General features: G+C 39.1%; 1 protein-coding gene across 1 annotated transcript; it reads right to left on the reverse strand.

Moving 5' to 3' along the window:
• Positions 1 to 18052: 18052 nt before the first annotated feature.
• LOC121400348 lies at positions 18053 to 20270 on the reverse strand. The gene is made up of 2 exons (XM_041583264.1): positions 19639 to 20270; positions 18053 to 18385 (listed from the first exon to the last, which is right to left on the reverse strand). The coding sequence occupies exons 1-2, from the start codon at positions 20195 to 20197 to the stop codon at positions 18132 to 18134; spliced, it is 813 nt and encodes a 270-aa protein (XP_041439198.1). The 5' UTR covers positions 20198 to 20270; the 3' UTR covers positions 18053 to 18131.
• Between the last annotated feature and the right edge of the window lie 3182 nt (positions 20271 to 23452).

Here is a 23452-nt window from a genome sequence, read left to right on the forward strand (position 1 = left end):
CACCATCTTAGAAGAGGAAGCCTACACTCCGGCACAATCTCGTAGCTTGCTCTACGTCGCTATAGCAACCGTGGTTGCGACTAGTTCCCATCCTCAGAAAGGACCGTCCCTCTATTGGATAGGAAATAGCTGATTCATATGGCAGTGATCTAGTTCCTATCCCTAGAAAGGACCTAATCCCCCTAGTGGTGAGGTACCAGAAAAGGATAGGAATTAGTCCATTCTATACTGAAGCTACTAGTTCCCATCCTCAGAAAGGACCGTCCCTCTATTGGATAGGAAATAGCTGATTCACATAGCAGTGAGCTAGTTCCTATCCCTAGAAGGACCTAATGCCTCTAGTGGTGAGGTACCAGGAAAGGATAGGAATTAGTCCTTTCTAAACTGACAAAGCTAAATGCCATCCAGTACAAGGACCTTCAAAGTAAGGTCCCAAATAAGGATAAGAATATAGTCTGTTCTAATAGATCTGACTATTTGCCATCCTTGTAAAGGCCCTCACATTATATTAATATTTTGGTATGTTGAATAGATACTAATTTGCAACTCATTAAATCACATATTTTTAGAGCTAGTACTTAGTTATTCATATATAAGATGTGTGAAATCCATCATCCTGTGTTCTTCATATGAGGTCCAGTACAGGGATAAAAACTAGTCCATTCATATATGAACAAGCTAATTCCTATCCTGTCTAAGGACCTTCTCTCCCAGTACAGGAACCATCTGTATTAGGCAATTTTCTGACAGGTCCAGTAAAGGGATAGGAACTAGTCCATTCATATATGAACAAGCTAATTCCTATCCTGTATAAGGACCTACCTTGTCTAAAAGTACAGGGACCATCTGTATTAGGCAATTACCTGACAAGTCCAGTAAAGGGATAGGAACTAGTCCATTCATATATGAACAAGCTAATTCCTATCCTGTATAAGGAGTGGACCTACCTTGTCTAAAAGTACAGGGACCATCTGTATTAGGCAATTACCTGACAGGTCCAGTAAAGGGATAGGAACTAGTCCATTCATATATAAACAAGCTAATTCCTATCCTGTATAAGGACCTTCTCTCCCAGTACAGGAACCATCTGTATTAGGCAATTTTCTGACAGGTCCAGTAAAGGGATAGGAACTAGTCCATTCATATATGAACAAGCTAATTCCTATCCTGTCTAAGGACCTTCTCTCCCAGTACAGGAACCATCTGTATTAGGCAATTTTCTGACAGGTCCAGTAAAGGGATGGGAACTAGTCAATTCATATATGAACAAGCTAATTCCTATCCTGTATAAGGACCTTCTCTCCCAGTACAGGAACCATCTGTATTAGGCAATTTTCTGACAGGTCCAGTAAAGGGATAGGAACTAGTCCATTTATATATGAACAAGCTAATTCCTATCCTGTATAAGGACCTTCTCTCCCAGTACAGGAACCATCTGTATTAGGTAATTTTCTGACAAGTCCAGTAAAGGGAAAGGAACTAGTCCATTCATATATGAACACGCTAATTCCTATCCTGTCTAAGGACCTTCTCTCCCAGTACAGGAACCATCTGTATTAGGCAATTTTCTGACAGGTCCAGTAAAGGGATAGGAACTAGTCCATTCATATATGAACACGCTAATTCCTATCCTGTATAAGAACCTTCTCTCCCAGTACAGGAACCATTTGTATTAGGTAATTTTCTGACAAGTCCAGTAAAGGGATAGTGTTGTTATATTTGTACCTCTATGACCTCGTACGTAAAGCAAAACCACAAAATAGTGCAAGTTCAAATACAATGAGGTAGTTTATTGTGTCCAAAAGATAAGACAATAGATTTTGCCTGGGGAAGCGGTCGTGTGTCACCTGGGTGGTACCCGAATGCTTTCCAAAGATACTCCCACATAACATAAGTTTATATAACCATCTTGATGTCATAGATGGGGGTGATAACAAATGGGAGTATGTCAATACCATACATGGTCTGACTCCTCCTTGAACGATTAATGTCTAGATAATTTGCTTAGTCTTACAAGTATTTCAGACAATATTGCAACATATTGTTCTTAGCTCCAACGGTCCACAGTCTCGCAATCAGCTATGGGCTAAACATAGCCTTTGTGGTTATTATTCCAGTAAGCTTGAGCAACACTTATGCAAAGGCAAACTGACATTGTGCTGACACTCTGGAATTTAAGTAACAGAGTGGTAATCTTTTATTTGTCTGGCCTAGTATAAGCTCTATTAGTGACCACTGTCCACAGTAGACCATCTAGCCCCTTTCAGTCCATCCTGCCTTAGGCCATATAGCGTTATGGCGTCATAGAGGGTGGGGGTGACAACTATCAACCCTCTGACACTAGCCATTCGTCCGTCTTAGGATTTGGACCGTTCCAGCTATCAAATTCTACTGTCATATCAAATTCTACTGTCATTCCTCTCTTGAAACATTACATATGTTTCACATTAGTAATTACAGGCACAGTAAGAGTGCTGAGAGGACCCCCAGGAACAAGGGAGGTCTATTATAAATGGGACAGTGGTGTATGCTGTTGTGAGTTACAGTTCAACTATTGTGTCAGCACCAATACAGAAGTGTAGCTGAAAAACTGAAATGAGTGAAAGCAACGAAAACAGGAAGCTAGGGAGCTAGAGATATTTCCTGTTTTTTAGGAACTAGCTTGACTAGTGACCGCTGGAACCGCACAATGAAGCAAGAGCTGTCTGAATATAACATGTAGCCTAGGATTTAAGCAAAGATATGATTATAGTGAACTTAGGTTTCAAAATAAAGCAAAATAAAGCATTACATCGAGACAATAAAACATCATTACATAGAGATAACAAGACATAGTAATAATCATCCTGAGTAAGATAATACTGATATTGTAACAGAATACTGATTTAATTTAAGGTAAAAATTCAAGTAAGATTCAAAAAATACCCTGAGGTTATTCAAAAGTACCCTGAGATTAAGATAAAAATGAAAATGAAAATCAAAAATGAAAAATTTAAAATATTCAAAAGTGTTAAGATAAAAGTTAAAAATTTCAAAAATGTAAGATAAAAGATAAAATCAAAAATGAAGATTAGTAAAAAATGTTTAAAAAATGTAAAAATGAAGATTAGTCAAAATGAAAAATACTAAAATGGAGTACTAAAATGAAGCTAAAAATGCTAAATTCAAACTTTTTTTTTTTTTTTTTTTTTTTTTTTTTCCAATCAATCCTCCCCTATAAGGCTGATAAAAGTTATATCATATAAATGTAAATCAAAGTAGAGCAGAAGCTGGGGAGGAGGTACAGCGGCTTATGGCACATATCATTACTTTAACAATAAGGTACAGACCAAGGGCCAGAGCTAAAATAACTAGGATGGGTTTAAAGAAACTTCCAAGGAAATCATTTAACCATCCACCAATATTACCTAACCATGTAAAGGGATTAAAACCATTTTTAGAAATATCCCTGGCTTGTTTTTGCAATTCGAAAACCTTGGCCATATGAGATTCAACAAGCGATTCAGAATCATTAATGTAAGTGCAACATTCTTCTCCTACTAAAACACAGACTCCACCTTGTTCTGCTAGCAAGTAATCTAGGGCCATTCTATTCTGAAGGGCTACTTTACGAATCTGAGCTAATTCTACATTAATTGCAAGGACCGATATTACAGTGTTGTTAATCATGCGGTCAAGAAGAGAAGCATATTCATTAAGGCGAGCCATCATTTCTATTCCCCAACCTGTCCAGGCAGGGAAGAAAGCCCAAGCCTTATCTTTATCATTAAAAAGTTCCCTTTTCTGTATCTTAAGGTTTAAAACAGCAGATGAGTGTGTATCAATAAGTGAGGTAGCAGATAATTCTGTTCTAGTTCTAACAGCTGGGACTACATTTCCTATAGTACATCTACCTTCGGCTCCCATGGGCAACCATGCATAGGCTTTCTTACCACAGATGTAATAAGTCCCTGAAGGAAGCACCATGGGGCGGTGAAAACCCTGATTTCTAACCTGAAGTATTAAAAATTTTATGTTATAGTGAGCAGGACCATCTATATAATCTAAATCCCATTCTAAACTCTTATTGGCCCAAGAAAGGCAGGGCTCAATAGTAGAAGATACTTTTGTTTCATCAACACAATGTGCATATGTGGTGGCTGCTTCATAATGTGTGGGGACCTGAGTAATATTTAAATCAGTTGAATTACATGTAGTTTCTCCTATAAGGATTTTAGGAATCCTAATATGTTTACCATTAATGGTCATCCGCGTTTTTCTACTAAAAACAGTGAAACATACTGAAGGATGGCGAACTATTCCTGCCAAAATAAGAGCTGGGGGTGCTTTCATTATTTCATCACCTTTACCAGAAATTTCCCTATATTTAGACAATTCTGGATCAAGAGTTGAAAAGTCCATCACATATCTGTCTTCAAAATCAGTCCATGTAAAGGGGACCCCAAGGATAGGGGTACCAAGGCTGTGAGTAGGAATATGTGAGCAAACCCAACAATCAGTCTTATTTTCAATAGCGGCAGCAGTACTGTGCAGTTTTAAAAGTTCATTGTCAGTCCATAATGCTGTTATGGGGGTGGAGAGGAAGTAGGAAACACAGAAGGACAAGGCAAGCAGTCTCGAAGATGAATCCATGTCCCGTGAAATCGATATGCCATTCTCTGAAGGGGCCAGCAGGCCTTGGAATCGCTCCAGGGGGAATCCTTGGAGTTTGATGACTGGTGTTGGTGAAACAAACATTACAAGTATTGACCACAGCTTTACAAATATCTTTTAAATCTGGGCACCAGTACATTCCCCTTATAGTATTGATCAAGTCATTTGTTGGCATATGTGACCCGTAGTGTAACTGGTGGGCCAATAGGTGGCACTCACCTATGGGCAATGCTGGTACACCTGAAGGGTGCATCCAAATATATGGAGGCTCATCATTGTGATAGTAATGAGAGCACTCATTAGCCACCCATTTGTCTGTTTCTGCACTAGTGGCACTTTCTTGCATTACTCTGATGGGTGCAAAAGGGTTAGAAGTGGAAAGATATTTCTTAGCTCGTGTTTGTACAAAAAATGTTAGTGGGTTTGTGGTTTGTTTTGCTAGTTCGTCAACTATCTGATTGCCGTATGCGACAATATCTGTGACATTATGTTGGTGTGCTTTTACCCATTCACAGGATGTTTTTAAATCTTTCTTGTGTCTTTCCTGTAGTACTTCCATTATAGCAAGAATCGTGTCATGATGTTGTAGTGGGGTCCCTTTTCCTGTAATGAAACCTCTCTTGTGCCATTTAGATGCATTTGTGTGTATGGTGGTAGTGACGTAAGCTGAGTCTGTATACAGAACTCCGTTGTTGTCATTCATGAGCCGGAAACCTTCTAAGGCGGCGGCTATCTCTGCTAATTGGGCTGATGTATCTGGTGGTAATGCATATTGTTTTTTCTGTATAATTTCTTTGGTGTCAGGATCTATCTGACACACGGCAAAGCCCGTATGTGTTTCTGTCTGTGAACCGTCAGAGAAAATTACAACATGTGACGGTGGTAAATCTGTTACTGGGACAATACCCATAAAGGGACGTTCCTCTGGAATTTCCTCAGAGGTACAATCATGGTTCTCAGCCGAGAACAACAATAAATCTTTAAGATTATTGAAAGGATTAGTTGGAGGCATTCCTTTGAAAGAAATGTGACTTCGTAGGAGCACAGCCGTGCATTGTCCTACGCGTGCAGGCACAAAGTGTAATGTATTACTTTTGAGTAGTGCTGGCACGTCATGTGAGGTGTATATGATAACACTGGGAACAATTACATGTGAATAGAGTTTTTCTACAGATGCTGCGCAAGCGCATATGTTACGTTCACAGGAAGTGAAAGCTTGTTCTATGGGTGTAAAAATTCCTGAAAAGTGTCCTATAATACATCCCTCTTGTTGGGTGGCCACAGCCGCCCAACAGATTGCGTTTGCAAAAACGTACATGTAGATAGGCTCACAGCTGTTCGGCAAATGGAGTTGTGGGGCCTGCAAAATATCAGACATTAGACATTCAAGAGCAGTAGAGTCAGATTGAGACAGAGAGACAGAAGCATAACCAGGAGGGTTGCCTTTGAGGTATTTTCTGAAAGGAAGTATGCGAGAACTGTAAGCAGGAATCCATAAGCGACAAAAGTTAAACAAACCCAAAACACTGCGTAATTCTTTGACTGAGGTAGGTAGATGCATACGTTGGACATCAGTGAGCACCTGGGGGCCCATGAGTTTGGCTCCCTTGCTGAGTGTCATGCCTAGAAAAGTAACTGAGGTTTGACAAAATTGCAACTTTGAACGATTGACCTTGTAACCACATGTATGCAAATGCAGAAGTAAGGCACGAGTGTAGTGTTGGCACAGTTCAGCAGTGTCTGCAGAAAGCAGAAGGTCGTCAACATACTGTATTAGAAAAACAGAAGTAGGTAAAAGGTCAGTGAACGTTTGCAGATCAGTCGCGAGTACGCGGCTGAAGATTGAGGGACTGTCAACTCCGCCCATTACGAGGCGGGTCCATTGGTAACGGTTATTGTTGTATGTGAATGCAAAAAGTGGTCTGGATTGCTGAGATAAAGGAATGCAATAAAATGCTTGGGATAAATCCAAAACTGAATTATATTCCTTTAAGGGTTGTCTTGTAAGAGAGTGGCAGGGTTGGCAACAACGGGGAACTCTGCTGCGACTACTTCATTTAACTTCCGTAAGTCATGGACTATACGGTAAGAGCCATTTGGCTTCTGTACTGGGTACAAAGGAGTGTTATAAGGAGAGTCGCTTGTTCAATTATGCCGTGTTGCAAAAGTAGATTAATTTCATCTGCCACACCCTGAATGGACTGGGCTTTGAGTGGGTACTGTGGTACCTTGGGGCCATCACACCCTGGACGTAAATTAATTTGCACCTCTTCAACTGAAATGGCCTTACCAAAAGGTGCCTCGGGTGTGGCCCAGGCTGCTTTAGGTATATCGTCAAATGGATCAACTGAATCTGCAGAAGAAGTGACAGTAGTTGCAAACAGTACAGTTGAACGTGAGACAGCAAAATCAAGAATGATGTTAGCTTTGGTTAACAAGTCTCTGCCTAGCAAATTGACAGGACATGTAGGTGCATAGACAAAAGCATGTAGACAGGTGATTGTCCCAATTGTCACTGGAACTTCAGAGGTTAATTGGTTTAGCTGAGGCTTACCATCAAATCCTGTAGTGGAAACTGTTTGGGAAGAAAGGGTTAAACCAGCAGGAAGTGCAGAGAGAACAGATACTGTAGCGCCTGAGTCAAGCAAAAAACATGTAGGCATTTCTGCTATAGAAACAGTGAGAAAAGGTTCTTCAGTGGACATGGGAACCCGTAAAAGCATAGACAGTCATTGCGATTGGTTCCTGGGTGGAGACCAATTAGGAAAAGATTGAACATTGGAATTGTTGCGAGATTGAAAGTTAGAAGAGTTGTACTGATTGTTAAATCGCTTTGGACTACGGCATGCACGGGCATAATGTCCTGGCGTGTTACAGTTAAAACAGACACCTTTGGGAGTGTAAGTAGCTTTGAAATCTCCAGATTTCCCTCTATTAGGGTTGTGAAATTGACCACCGGACTGAACATTTGCAAAAAAGGTAGGGAAATCTTTCAAAAATTCCCTGAAAGAATAGGACTCAGTGGTGGGTGTTGGTTCTGGGGATTGATCTGTGGGCTTGCTTTCGGGCTTGTTTTCTCCGTCTTGGAGTTCCTTAATTTGCAAGGACATGAGTTTATGCTGGGTGTTTTTGAAATCCTTCTCTGCCTTTTTACTGTCTTCCTCATAGATTTTATGATAGTGAAGGATATGAGTATAAATCTCCTTCCATGATTTGGCATCTAAGCCGACTATAGCATCTAATTTTTTCTGTAAGGCGGCTGGGAAACCTTTACGGAGGGCCTGATAAACAAGTGGCACTACATTTGGTTCGTAAGGATCCATTCCTGTTTCTTGTGCCCATTGTTCTAAGAATTCTGAAATGTGTTTAGTTATGTCTGCACTTTCAGGGAGAGAAGTATTCATTAGTTTCCCGAAGTCCTTGTGAGTGGGATAACAAACTCTGAGAGCTGCAAAAATTCTAGGTCTGTAAGGGTTAAATTCAGCTCCGTCGTGAGAATCTGAGGACAGAACAATATGAGGAAGTCCTGCCTCGTTCCATATGGACTGCGCTGAGCGTCCAAGAATTTGAGCTAGTAATGCTTTTAGATCGCCTAAGCATAGAGACATGCCGGCAGTTAGTATTTCAAATTTAGATATCCAGGGGTCTGCCCCCTTAACAGAGGTGGCAGAGCCTTGATTATCCCTTCCACATCGGCAAAGTTCCAAGGGACATATTTAAGTCCTTTGGTAGTGTGCATAAGAGGATACATCTGTTTGGGTGAGGGTGAGACTATGTTAGCAAGTGCGCTCAGATTTTCATATTTCTCCCAAATGCTAAGACCATTAATCATGTATTGTCTGTCCCAATTTGGATCTCCCATGCCTCCTCTGATACAGAGGCGTGCTGTATTCAAGTTACGGGTGTCCAGAGCTCCCTCTCTAGGGAATGGGGTAACATTAGGTTTTAAAGATTCTGACCAGCCGGCCAGATTGTCAACCCAAGGATTTACAAAAGTGCTATCCCCCCCTTCTCCTCGGATTACTATATCCTTTGGGGAGAAAGAATTTTGTTTTGGAGTGTTGTTTTTTGGTCTTGTAACAATAGTTGCCAAGACTCTAGCTGTTGGGATTTCTGCATCTTCTAATATGGGCATTTCATCCCCTTCCTCATCAAAAGATATGTTAGAGAGAGGTGTATTTGCCCTGACTTCAGGGTGATTTCCCATAGGGGTCTGAAAACCTTGACTAGGAGGTGCTCTGTTAACAGGGGTTTGGTGTGCAGCATCCTCATTAGGACGAAAAGGGTTGGTTTTGCTAAGTTTAAGACGCCCCGAGACGTCTGCCCAGTATGAGTCCTCATTACTGGCATGTGGCACTGTCTGCAAGTTTGTTGGTGGGGGAAGTGCCGGGGCAGTATAGCCCTGTGCTACCCTAGGATTGCCAATAGGCGTGTTTAGGGCAGTCTGTAATTGCTCCTGTGCGTCCATGTTAAGGACGGGATATAATTTGGCTGAACTCGGAGCAGTGTCTATGTGGGCTGGTTCAGCTGGGGCATATGCAGGTGGTTTTTCTGGGTATTGCTGAGCATATGCTTGCCAGATGTCATGGCATGCGGTATGTGCTTTTAGTTCTTTGCCCTTACATTTATCATTGATCTGTTCTAACAGGCTAGCTAGATCTGTAGGGAGAATGCTGCAGTTTTCTGGCCAGGAAAACGTGGCATCCTTACTTGTACCCCACTTAACCCATGCTTTGTGACATGTTACAAGAGCCTTACGACATAAGGGGTTTTGGTCACATACCTTAACCAGAAGTTCTGGGGTTGGTTTAGGTTTAAGCATTTTGAACATATCGCCTCAAATAGTAAATAAGGAGAACAAAATTTAACAAGGCGAAAAAAAATAAGATTGCTTCCAACGCTAAGTTGTACTTGGAAGAATTACTCTCTTCTTCTGTTGAAGGCATAAGAAATCTCCCTAACAAAGAAAGTGGGAGTGTGTCTGTAGTGTTTTTTACAATGTGGGACTTACAAACTGAGTGTAAGGGGAGAAAAAAGATTTGAAGCTGCAGATGTTTGACACCTAGATGCTTCTAGGGCTCTCTTTTGACATATGCAGATTCAAACAGACAGGAAAGTGATTCACACACCATACGCTAAAGAATTCCCTTCAGAAAACCTAGTTTTCCGTTCTCTGGCCTGTTTGGTCGCCCTATAAACAGAAACCGCAGAGAAAACACCTAAACCGCAAGCAGACTCTGAAATAGAGTCACGGATTCCCTTATGGACACTATCACACAGTTTACAATTAAGCTAAAGTTATTCACGCACTCGGTTGATTCTGGAGGGTGTGGGTTCCAGTTTCAACCACAATCATTCAATCACAACAGTCAGGGATCCTTTGTCATTCATACATCAACATGCATGTGTAATTGCTATGACAGAATTTTTTCTACTTAGTGTAACTGCTCATGATGAGGAACTAGGTACGTACAAATTACAAAAACAGTAAGAAAAAGGCGTATTCCTATCATGAACGGCAGAATATCAGAACTGGTTAGTACAACACTTAACACAATAATAAGCAGTAGATATAGACTAGAAAAGTACATTTATGCTCACCTTATCAGAGCCTTCCACGTGGGTATCATTCATCCGTAAAGTAAAGCTTTCACGGGGAATCCTTCCTGGAGCAAAAGAAATCTCCACGGGTAGTCTCCTGTCACGAGAAGCAGGAGCTCTCTTCTCAACTTGCCTGAAGATCCGACTGAAAAACTTGGGCGTCCAGCGTCCGATATCACGTCGGGGTCACCAAATGTTGTTATATTTGTACCTCTATGACCTCGTACGTAAAGCAAAACCACAAAATAGTGCAAGTTCAAATACAATGAGGTAGTTTATTGTGTCCAAAAGATAAGACAATAGATTTTGCCTGGGGAAGCGGTCGTGTGTCACCTGGGTGGTACCCGAATGCTTTCCAAAGATACTCCCACATAACATAAGTTTATATAACCATCTTGATGTCATAGATGGGGGTGATAACAAATGGGAGTATGTCAATACCATACATGGTCTGACTCCTCCTTGAACGATTAATGTCTAGATAATTTGCTTAGTCTTACAAGTATTTCAGACAATATTGCAACATATTGTTCTTAGCTCCAACGGTCCACAGTCTCGCAATCAGCTATGGGCTAAACATAGCCTTTGTGGTTATTATTCCAGTAAGCTTGAGCAACACTTATGCAAAGGCAAACTGACATTGTGCTGACACTCTGGAATTTAAGTAACAGAGTGGTAATCTTTTATTTGTCTGGCCTAGTATAAGCTCTATTAGTGACCACTGTCCACAGTAGACCATCTAGCCCCTTTCAGTCCATCCTGCCTTAGGCCATATAGCGTTATGGCGTCATAGAGGGTGGGGGTGACAACTATCAACCCTCTGACACTAGCCATTCGTCCGTCTTAGGATTTGGACCGTTCCAGCTATCAAATTCTACTGTCATATCAAATTCTACTGTCATTAGGAACTAGTCCATTCATATATGAACACGCTAATTCCTATCCTATCTAAGGACCTTCTCTCCCAGTACAGGAACCATCTGTATTATGTAATTTTCTGACAAGTCCAGTAAAGGGATAGGAACTAGTCCATTCATATATGAACACGCTAATTCCTATCCTGTATATGGACCTTCTCTCCCAGTACAGGAACCATCTGTATTAGGCAATTTTCTGACAGGTCCAGTAAAGGGATAGGAACTAGTTCATTCATATATGAACAAGCTAATTCCTATCCTGTCTAAGGACCTTCTCTCCCAGTACAGGAACCATCTGTATTAGGTAATTTTCTGACAAGTCCAGTAAAGGGATAGGAACTAGTCCATTCATATATGAACAAGCTAATTCCTATCCTATCTAAGGACCTTCTCTCCCAGTACAGGAACCATCTGTATTAGGTAATTTTCTGACAGGTCCAGTAAAGGGATAGGAACTAGTCCATTCATATATGAACACGCTAATTCCTATCCTGTATAAGGACCTTCTCTCCCAGTACAGGAACCATTTGTATTAGGTAATTTTCTGACAAGTCCAGTAAAGGGTAGGAACTAGTCCATTCATATATGAACACGCTAATTCCTATCCTATCTAAGGACCTTCTCTCCCAGTACAGGAACCATCTGTATTAGGTAATTTTCTGACAAGTCCAGTAAAGGGATAGGAACTAGTCCATTCATATATGAACACGCTAATTCCTATCCTGTATAAGGACCTTCTCTCCCAGTACAGGAAAATCTGTATTAGGCAATTTTCTGACAGGTCCAGTAAAGGGATAGGAACTAGTCCATTCATATATGAACACGCTAATTCCTATCCTATCTAAGGACCTTCTCTCCCAGTACAGGAACCATCTGTATTAGGTAATTTTCTGACAGGTCCAGTAAAGGGATAGGAACTAGTCCATTCATATATGAACACGCTAATTCCTATCCTGTATAAGGACCTTCTCCTCCCAGTACAGGAACCATCTGTATTAGGTAATTTTCTGACAGGTCCAGTAAAGGGATAGGAACTAGTCCATTCATATATGAACACGCTAATTCCTATCCTGTATAAGGACCTTCTCCTCCCAGTACAGGAACCATCTGTATTAGGCAATTTTCTGACAGGTCCAGTAAAGGGATAGGAACTAGTCCATTCATATATGAACAAGCTAATTCCTATCCTGTCTAAGGACCTTCTCTCCCAGTACAGGGACCATCTGTATTAGGCAATTTTCTGACAGGTCCAGTAAAGGGATAGGAACTAGTCCATTCATATATGAACAAGCTAATTCCTATCCTGTCTAAGGACCTTCTCTCCCAGTACAGGGACCATCTGTATTAGGCAATTTTCTGACAGGTCCAGTAAAGGGATAGGAACTAGTTCATTCATATATGAACAAGCTAATTCCTATCCTGTCTAAGGACCTTCTCTCCCAGTACAGGAACCATCTGTATTAGGTAATTTTCTGACAAGTCCAGTAAAGGGATAGGAACTAGTCCATTCATATATGAACACGCTAATTCCTATCCTATCTAAGGACCTTCTCTCCCAGTACAGGAACCATCTGTATTAGGTAATTTTCTGACAGGTCCAGTAAAGGGATAGGAACTAGTCCATTCATATATGAACACGCTAATTCCTATCCTGTATAAGGACCTTCTCTCCCAGTACAGGAACCATCTGTATTAGGTAATTTTCTGACAAGTCCAGTAAAGGGATAGGAACTAGTCCATTCATATATGAACACGCTAATTCCTATCCTGTATAAGGACCTTCTCTCCCAGTACAGGAACCATCTGTATTAGGCAATTTTCTGACAGGTCCAGTAAAGGGATAGGAACTAGTCCATTCATATATGAACAAGCTAATTCCTATCCTGTCTAAGGACCTTCTCTCCCATTACAGGAACCATCTGTATTAGGCAATTTTCTGACAGGTCCAGTAAAGGGATAGGAACTATTCCATTCATATATGAACAAGCTAATTCCTATCCTGTCTAAGGACCTTCTCTCCCAGTACAGGAACCATCTGTATTAGGCAATTTTCTGACAGGTCCAGTAAAGGGATAGGAACTAGTCCATTCATATATGAACACGCTAATTCCTATCCTGTCTAAGGACCTTCTCTCCCAGTACAGGAACCATCTGTATTAGGCAATTACCTGACAGGTCCAGTAAAGGGATAGGAACTAGTCCATTTATATATGAACAAGCTAATTCCTAACCTGTATAAGGACCTACCTTGTCTAAAAGTACAGGGACCATCTATATTAGGCAATTACCTGACAAGTCCAGTAAAGGGATAGGAACTAGTCCATTCATATATGAACAAGCTAATTCCTATCCTGTATAAGGACCTTCTCTCCCAGTACAGGAACCATCTGTATTAGGCAATTTTCTGACAGGTCCAGTAAAGGGATAGGAACTAGTCAGTTCATATATTGAACAAGCTAATTCCTATCCTGTCTAAGGACTATCTCTAACATTACAGGGACCATCTGTATTAGGCAATTACCTGACAGGTCCAGTAAAGGGATAGGAACTAGTCAGTTCATATATGAACAAGCTAATTCATATCCAGTGTAAAGGTGGCCATACACATTGAGATCCGCTCGTTTGGCGATGTCGCCAAAAGAGCGGATCTCTCCCCGATATGCCCACCTTGAGGTGGGCGATATCGAGCTGATCCGATCATGGGCCCTAGGGCCCAACGATCGGATCACAACGAAGCGGAACGGGCGGTCAGATCGCAGGAACGCATCAACGAACAGATGCGGCTGCGATCCGATGGGATGTTTAGTCCGTCCGATCGAGATCTGCCCGACTTTCGGCCAGATATCGATCGGATCAGCCCGTCAGAGGGCCCCACACACGGGCCAATAAGCTGCCGACTCAGTCTGTCGGCAGCTTTTATCGGCCCGTGTATGGCCACCTTAAGGTATTAGTCTGGCTATATGATCTCCTGCTCTGCTAATACTCATTACCTATTATAGTCAACCATGCTTGCTCCTAGGTGCTCTGAATACTGCTTTGCTGGTTCCCTGATTCCTAATCCTGTCCTCTGTACGACTTCTTGGTTCTGACTCAAGCTTGTTTGAGACCATGAGTTTGCCTCAAAATCTGCTCCTGTGATCTGGTTCTGACAAAGCTTGACTGACTACATCCAGCTCCTTTCTAGGGTTCCCAGAGTATACACTTGGCTCCCTTTCCTGCCCCAATGTGAGTACTGGATTCTTGTACAGTAAGTCCTGGTGATAACCAAATAGTTGGGGCCTGGCCCAAAACCAAAGGTGATTATAGGCAGAATAGCCTATACAAGAATCCGGTCACTCCTCCGGGGTTTGGGTTTGCCACGTAAGACAAAACTCTTAAAAATGTGACAATCAAAGTCAATTTCATGCAGGAGGCAATATATTTTTAACCTACTAATAAATAAGATGCTGGTTTTCCCCCATTTAATTATGGGACTCATTTATCAACAAAAAACACTGGGCAAATTTGTCCATGGGCAGTAACTCATAGAAACCAACCAGTGAGTGGCTTTTTTCAGACAACTGCAGCTAAAATGGCTTGTCTCTGGTGCCCTCTGAGTGCCTCAACTCTAATTAAGCTTCTTGTTTTTCCAAAGAACCTACTGATTGTGTATTGTATTTGTGTAAAGTATTTAAAGTTTACTATACAACATATACACTGGTCTTATCATAAAAATCTAAAATTGTTGCTCTGATAGAATATGTCCCTGGGCCTTTTTTTTGTTTTTTCCTATATATTTAACCAAAACAAATTTCCTTGTTCTTTGAATCACACAACTTTTCCACATTTTTCACTGTAATAATAATTGCAAAGATCATATTTCTTTTTTTGTTTTTTTTTATTTTGATAAAATCAATTCTGATCCTATGCCTATTACCAAAACAATAGATCCCATACCAAAATAAGAGAAGATTAACAACATGCAATGTAAATCGGTAAAAATTACATAGAAAATATAAATAGAAAATAGCAAATTATCATTTGAATATTAAACAGGAATTCAAAACACTAACCCGTGTTTTTACAAGCATGAGTATAAAATTATTTGAAAACTTTAATTCCCACAGTTGGAGCAAGTAAATTCCTTATTTGTTTTTACACAGCTGTCATTTTTTGTAATCCCTACACATTTAAAGTGAAACCATTTTTTGCATTGCCAGCATTCAACCATGCTTTGCCCTGGCTTGTGGATATTGCAGGAGCAGTGAGTTGTCATAGTCAAATTTTTGCACTTTGGTTTTAGTGGAGCAGATACAGAATAAAATGGAAACATGGATATAAGCCCCTGTTCCATACACTGTACAAGATGACTTCTCATCTCTGACTGAGTAAACCTCACGTCTGCTAGGCAATATCCATTGGCTAAAGCAACAATGTTGGCTATAGCAAACAATCCACAGTCAGAGGCCCCAATTTGCTGCTGGTAACAAACAAGGTGAACATCTAATACTGAATATTCCCCTGAAAAAAGTGGAGCATGGAGCAACAACAGTTGTTTCTTAAGCTCCTCTGACAACTGTAACGATTTTAATGAATCATAAATCGTCACAGTTCTGTTGTTTCTTTCTGAAACCACCCAGTGTGCTCCTACATGATGGATCTGAAGTAGATGGTCACTATCATGTGGTGACAAGAATCCATGTGCCAGAAGCACTGTATCAAAGAATCCAGAAATTGTTCCAAATTGCTTTGAAATCAGGTGCTGGCAGGTATTTATTATGTTGTCATCAAGCCAATCATTATTTTGTATAACTGATTTGTCAGCCAAAGTAAGTGTTATGTTGTTGATTGTCAACCAGTTACTCGATGGTCCCTGCTCCTTCTGGCTTTCATCATTGGAAAATACAGTTTTCCAGGTGTCATCTTTTAACATTTCGGCTTTTTGCCCATATCTATTTGCTCCAAGCTGCTTGCTCCTTCCATATTGTGCCTTTTAAAGTGGATGTATATTTTTACTTATTGATTTTTTTTTCGGGGTCTCAATAAGCGGTAAGTTTTCTCAAATGGAATGTTTGCTTGTATATTTTGCAGCAATAATTTTATGTTCTCATCTAGCTCTTCAAGGTATTTTTCATTCTTTTGTAAATATGTACAATCTATAATCCGCTTTAAATTCAGAACACAGTTGTGGATCAGTTTCTTTCGTCTGCTTTTCTTGCGGTCTGGAAGAGCTAGAACATTACTGTCTGATAAAGGAGTGGCCATATAATCACTCTCAATTTTTGGCTCTACACTGCTAACAGACAGACAGTCTTTATCTAAAAGAAACAAGGGATTTTGACAATAAGCAGGGTTTAGCCTATCCCACTTCAATTGACTGTTATATTTTAAAATGCAGCATATGTGCTTGCAGGGTAAAAAGTGGTTTTCCCAATCTGCACAAGTGCAAGATGGTATTCCATCTTTAAATGTAACTTGATAGGTTTTAGCTGCATTTTCCTCACTGTTTACTTCAAAAATGCCAGATTTTCTGTCTAAAATTTTTATGTGGCTATTGTCCAAGGTGGTGTCAAGCCTCGTCATCATATGCCTCACAAAGTCTCTTGGCCGATTTCTCAGAAAATCTGGAACCTCTTTTTTATATTTTCTGTAGGCCTCACAGTTTTGTACATTTAGCTGGATGTATCTAGTAAAAAAGACAGTAATTCAAAAATTCTTTTACATCTTGATTAAATATAAAATTCTGAAAAATAAAGCTTGTTGCACAACATTTATAAAAGTCACCAAAATTATATTCCCCACTTATACACATATAAACAAATACAGTGAATGCTATTCAAAATCAATTGAAATTTAAAGGTTATATTTTATCTTAATTATACTAAGGATAGCATCATGCAGGTTTGTGCCTTGGCCACTAACAGGTCGTATTTCAGGTCAAAAAAACTCCACGCTCTTGTGTTTTTAAATAAAATCTATCACAAGATGGTTGCCATAAACCATGCATTTTATTCAGAGGCTTTAACTAGGCACAGAGATGCTGCCCCCCCCCCCCGCACAGAAACAAATGTGTGCTTGCAAAACAAATTGCCATGCTACATGCAATCTAACTCATAGCGGCTCTAGCAGCCCCCAAGGGGGTGTGGGCACAGGTGCTATAACACCCCCAGAACTTACACCAGTGTTACATTGGCCAAAAATTAATTTGATTTACATATCTGAATTTTGTAAAACTTAATATATCCATACTTACTTTTTGTGTGCATTTGGGAAGAAATGTTTATGAAGAACTATTAACAGTTCACTCAGTGTACAGTTTTTATATCCTTCCATATATGTGTGCTTTAAAATTTCATTTTGCCTTTCAAGGCCATTATTTGTATGTATTGCAATCTGTAGTTCTCCAGTTCTGTATACATGTGCCCATCTCTGTGGTGGAGAAATCAAAATTAGTTTTTTATTTTCTGTTTTGTGCACTCCGATTATACTGCAAAAGGTTTACAATCCTTAATATGGTTTAAAATCCAGTCAGCAGCAAGTATAAGAAACCTATTACAGAAACAACAAGTGAATATATGTATTTAAGCTTTATAAACTATCTGTTGGTTAAGAATTGTATACTAGGGGAATAGTTCTATTTCATTAGGGTTTTTGCAAGCGATTACATTTTTCATAACCCTAAATGTAACTTGACATATGCAAAGCATTTTAATACTGTGGGGGTCATTTATTAACAATGGGCAAATTTGCCCATGGGCAATAACCCATGGCAACCAATCAAATTGCTACATTCATTGTTCTACTTGCAGCTGGCTTTAAAAAGCTAATCACTGATTGGTTGATATAGGTAACTGCCCATGGGCAAATTTGCCCAGTGTTGATAAATGAGCCCCAGTGTTTTAGGCACTAATATACACAAAGTAAAATATGGATGCAGTAAATCCAATACAATATATATTTTTTAAAATATGTATACAGGTATTATATTTTTACCTCTATTTCAGGTAGCCACTTGTTTGAAAACCAGTGCCTCAGGGCACTGCATGTCTTCCAAATTTTTGATTCTATCAGATTTTTTAGAGAATTTTGATGTTCATCCATAGTTCGAGCAAGTGCTATTTTACGAAGCATGCTCAAGATGGTCTTCCGAAAATCATACACATTGTGGTCTTTTTTTCTGGTCCATTCAGTCCATGCTTTTTCACGGTGGAAATCACAGAGCAGGACTTTCGATGCTAAAATTTTCAGAGATGTACAGACAAAACAAGATTAAATTTAAAAAATGATTCATATTACCCACTATAGATTTAGAATGTCTATTTTATTTATTTTAATTGAATAATATATAATATAATAGTTATACAAATTGTCAACTTCTATGCAATATCATCTAAGACTTATGGTCATATAACACCAGTAAAGGAACAGCAACACCAAAATTAAAGTGTTTCAAAGTAATAAAAATATAATGTAGCATTTCCCTGCACTGGTAAAGTTGGTGTGTTTGCTTCTGAAACTCTACTATAGTTTATATAAAGAAGCTGCTGTGTAACCATGGAGGCAGCCATTCAAGTACAGGATACACAGTAGATAACAGATAAGTACTACTATAGTTTATATAAACAAGCTGATGTGTAGCCATGGGGCAGCCATTCAAGCATAGGATACACAGTAGATAACAGATAAGTACTACTATAGTTTATATAAAGAAGCTGCTGTGTAACCATGGAGGCAGCCATTCAAGTACAGGATACACAGTAGATAACAGATAAGTACTACTATAGTTTATATAAACAAGCTGATGTGTAGCCATGGGGCAGCCATTCAAGCACAGGATATACAGTAGATAACAGATAAGTACTACTATAGTTTATATAAACAAGCTGCTGTGTAGCCATGGAGGCAGCCATTCAAGTACAGAATACACAGTAGCTAACAGATAAGTGCTATTATAGTTTATATACACAAGTTGCAGTGTAGCCATGGGGGCAGCCATTCAAAGACAGGAATTAACTCCAGAATACATAGATACTCAAGGGATTCAACCCATGTTTAATGTCAAGCCAACAAGTACCCCTTTCAAAGCCATTTCAAAACTAAAGAAGGAGAAAGGGCACTGGATACACAGCAGATAACAGACTCTGTAGTATACAATGGGATGCCTCAGAATTGATGTATCTACTGTGTATCCTGTGCTTGAATGGCTTCCCCCATGGCTACATAGCAGCTTCTTTATATAAACTATAGTAGTACTTATCTGTTATCTACTGTGTGTCCTGTGCTTGAAAGCCACACCCATGGCTACACAGTAGCTTCTTGATATAAACTATAGTATTACTTATCTGTTATCTACTGTGTATCCTGTGCTTGAATGGCCACCCCCATGGCTACAAAGCAGCTTGTTTATATAAACTATAGTAGTTTGGTGTTCCTGTTCCTTTAATTGCAAAAAAGACAATAAGATCAAGATATGAATATAAAAATATACCTGGAAATGTTTCATATATTGCATTAATCTCCTCTTGACAGAAATCCACAAGAAAACACTTTGGTTTCCACTCTTTGTTCCAGTTTTTAAATAACTGTAATGCTTCTTTAATGCTTGCTGTATTTTCTTCTTGGGTAACAAAAGCCCCAACCACCAGGTAGCAAACATTAGACCGAACACAGAGGAAAAATAGGGGCAGAGCATAACGTGTTGTTCTGTAGGTAGCATCAAGAAGTGTTATATGGTTTCCATAGATCGTTAGTAATCTTTGTTGCCAATCCTTTTGGTAACAGAATAAGAAAGTCTGATGTTTGTTTTCAGTGGTGCAGCAACTTGGACGACAAAATATAATGTCATTTGGATTTTGCATCTTCCATTGTTCTATAAGGTCAAGGATATTCTCTTGATCCAATGTTGAATCATGCCCTTCACTTTTAGCTTTGTACATTAGATTGGCAAGGTCTTTTCTTGTTGGGTAATATCGTCTTCGAGTTTCTTCAGGGAGTTCTAGACCCAAGAAAAGCTCTTTTAAGACAAAAGCATCCACGTGTCTTTTCATTTCAGCAACTCGTCTAACACCATTTCTGTATAGATCAATTATTTTTCTCTTGACCCTTGCATCGATTTTTTCTCTTAGGTTAACCACCTGTAAAAATGTTAAATGTATTAATAATTGTTCGTTTAAATTTTAAAAAACGTTAATATTTATATTTAATATCTGTACTTGATATTTCAAAATTATAATATTTCTTTGATATAAAATCAAGTAATTTAAAGTGTTAATTTAAATATATGAGCTTTCAAAATAAATGAATTTATTTATTTTATTTTTATTTACTTTACTATTTATCGCTATGTTGATAAGGGGACCCAAAATAATAATGTTGTAAAAACCAGGGAATTGTGTTAAATCACCTTGAGCTTAAATTATTGAAAGGATATTGGTCTGTTTTAAGTTAGAAATACAATATGTCCTGTGGTTATGACAAGGTCCAAGCATTGCAGCATTAATATTACGGTGGGGTTATGGTGGGAGCATTTTACATGCACATATAACACAAACAATTGAACACTAGGGGGCACATTTATCAATGGTCGAATTGAAAATTGAAATTTGATTTTGGAGATGTATCATACTCTGGCCCTTTAAGAAGTTTAATTTGACTATTCACCACCTAAAACCTGCCAAATTGCTGTTTAAGCCAATGGGAGATGTCCGGGGATACATTTTGATTTAATTCAACCAAGTTTTATAAACTTGATTTTTTAATTGAATTTCAAATGGTCAAATTTTAAATTTATGGGAGTTTTTATAAACCATTGATAAATGTGCCTCCCCATGTGATTTGAACATAGTCATAGGGCTTGCAAATTTAATTGTTACAGAAGGATACAGGGCAAGATATGCATTTGTTTAGCATTTTAAATGTTTAGGGTGTTATTTATTAAAGTCAATTGTTTTTCTGGTCAGACTTTTAAATGGGAAAGCACCTCTTTTTCATAGAAAAAAAACTCACATTTCTCATGATTTATTAAACCTTGATGGTGTTAGGCTGAATAAAAAAAACTCCATCTCAAATCTGCCATTGACTTCACGCTGAAGTTAATGGGAGATGTCCCCTTTACATTTGGAAGATATCCTAATCTGTGCTTTGTTTTGTTCAATAATCTGAAAAATTTGAGGTTTTCTGGCAATAATCCAAAAAAGTAATGTTCAAATCCAAAAAAGTGTGATTGTTATTGGTAACGTTTTTATAGAGTATTTTCCCACACCAGATTTTTTCAATTGTATTGATAAATATAAGGAAAACATTTTTTGGATTTTGATAAATAACCCATTTAAAGGGTACCTGTTGGGTAAAAGTGCTATCCCCAACCAAAGTTGCAGGCTAATAGAGCCTGCATTCCAGTTGGGGATAACAGTTTTAAAATAAAAAAAATTGCCCCCCCCCCACTAGCGTTAGGCTACCCACACCAGGAAGGAGCTCCCTGTGCGAGCAGCCGTGTCCGGTCACTCACATGCACATAATGAAAAGCTGCCCCAAATTGCTCATTTTTAAGTGTGACATCACATGCACAGTGTGGGTAGCCTAACATTGGCGGGGAGCATTTTTTTTAAATGAAAATGACTGTTATCCCTAAATAGAATGCGAGCTCTATTAGCCCATACCTTTGGTTGAGGATAACATTTTTACTCAACAGGTGCCCTTTAATGACAATGAAAAGAGGACAAACAGCTATGTACAGAGAAACAATGTAAATGCATTAGAATTATTGGGACCACAAAAGAGCTAGTAAATGCCATAACAACTTAAGTTATGTGGTATAAATACAGCACCGAATAGACAATACATACAACATGGCAATCACGGCAAGGTATCTCCTATGGGCCCCATGGGCAGTGTACCTGGATGTAATTGCACCCCCTGCCCCATAGTAGTTATGCCACTGGGAAATGTAAGTTATTTTGTTGAACCTTGTTATCAGGGTATACTTACTTCTCCAGTAGTTTCATGATTCATATGGTCAGACAAATGTGGAAATACTATTTTATATGCATGCTTGACTTTAACATTATCTCTGTGATGCTGAAGTGCTTCTCTAAGCTTGCTAGATGCAATTTTTCTCCTTTTCTCTGTGCTCTGTTTGATCTACAAATATAATGTACACAATGAAACGGCTGTTTTTTTGTTTGTAGCAAAATTAATTTTATAGTATTGATCATGATAAATGGTTGAATGTTTGAAAACAATTACTAAAACATATCAACCAATGAGATGTTTCTTTCCAAGAGTGGAACAGTAAATACAAACTGCTGATTGGTTGCTATCTGTTAATAGACAAGAATGAAATGCAAGACTGGTTATTATAAAACTCTGAATTTATTCTTACAGGGGAATGTAATATAAGTCGGTAAAGCAAAAACTATTCGCAATGCGAAAAGTTATGCCTCTGTGCGAACAAATTTTGCTCTGCGCGAATTTAATATAGCTTTTGCGAAACCAGAAACCGTGTAACCGACCACTTCCGACAGTGGAAGAGAGTTTGCGAATTTTCCAGATTGCGCCAATGCGCAGTCAATGTAATACAACTTCTTACTGAAAAAGTCGTTATGTTTGCTCCTAAAGATTACCACACCTTCAAGCACTTCTTAAGGGTGCACAATTAAAAGTCGCAAAGCGCAATTAAAAGTCGCAATGCGCAATTAAAATTCGCAATGCAATAACAGTTTAAGGAACAATATTGCATTGTGAGATGTGGATTTTTAATCTTATTGATGCACACTCTTTGCGAATTTAATTACATTCCCCCCTTAGAGCAGCAATCCTCCTGACATAGAATAGTATCTGAGTTTATTCTGAGCTATAAAAAGGTACAGTAATTTAATATAATATATTAAACAAGGGGTGTCCAATCTTTTGGCTTCCCTGGCCATATTGGAAAAAGAAAAGTTGTGTGGCACACATGCAATACAACAAACACTTTTGGTTTGGAAAATAAAGAAAATGAACAGTAACCATAATAATGAACCAGATGGAAGCTATTGTCAGGGGCCTATTTGGCTCCAGCTGGGGATAGTCTTGGACAAGGAGGAAGCTTCAGGCTTAAACTCCAATGGGCAGGCACCAGTTCGATTCCAGGAAAAATCTTTGGTCAAAATCCAGAAAAGATCACAAGGCAGGCAAAGGGAACAGGTCAAAAGTTCAGGCAGGCCAAAGTCCAAGAATCAGTCAAAAAACAATAGTATAACACCCTGGAATGCTAGAAGTGAAAACTATGGTTACCCTCGAGCATTCAGAGCTACTCTGTTTAA

Source organism: Xenopus laevis, chromosome 2S, assembly GCF_017654675.1.
Source record: "Xenopus laevis strain J_2021 chromosome 2S, Xenopus_laevis_v10.1, whole genome shotgun sequence".
Classification (NCBI taxonomy): Eukaryota; Metazoa; Chordata; class Amphibia; order Anura; family Pipidae; genus Xenopus; species Xenopus laevis.

Bases quoted from the DNA above. Each gene is read 5' to 3' on its own strand.
- LOC121400348 (XM_041583264.1), bottom strand. From the start codon at position 20,197: ATGAAAAGACACGTGGATGCTTTTGTCTTAAAAGAGCTTTTCTTGGGT. The intron at 18,386-19,638 runs GTATATTTTTAT...TGAAAATTTTAG, and splicing joins AATATATGAAACATTTCCAG to CATCGAAAGTCCTGCTCTGT.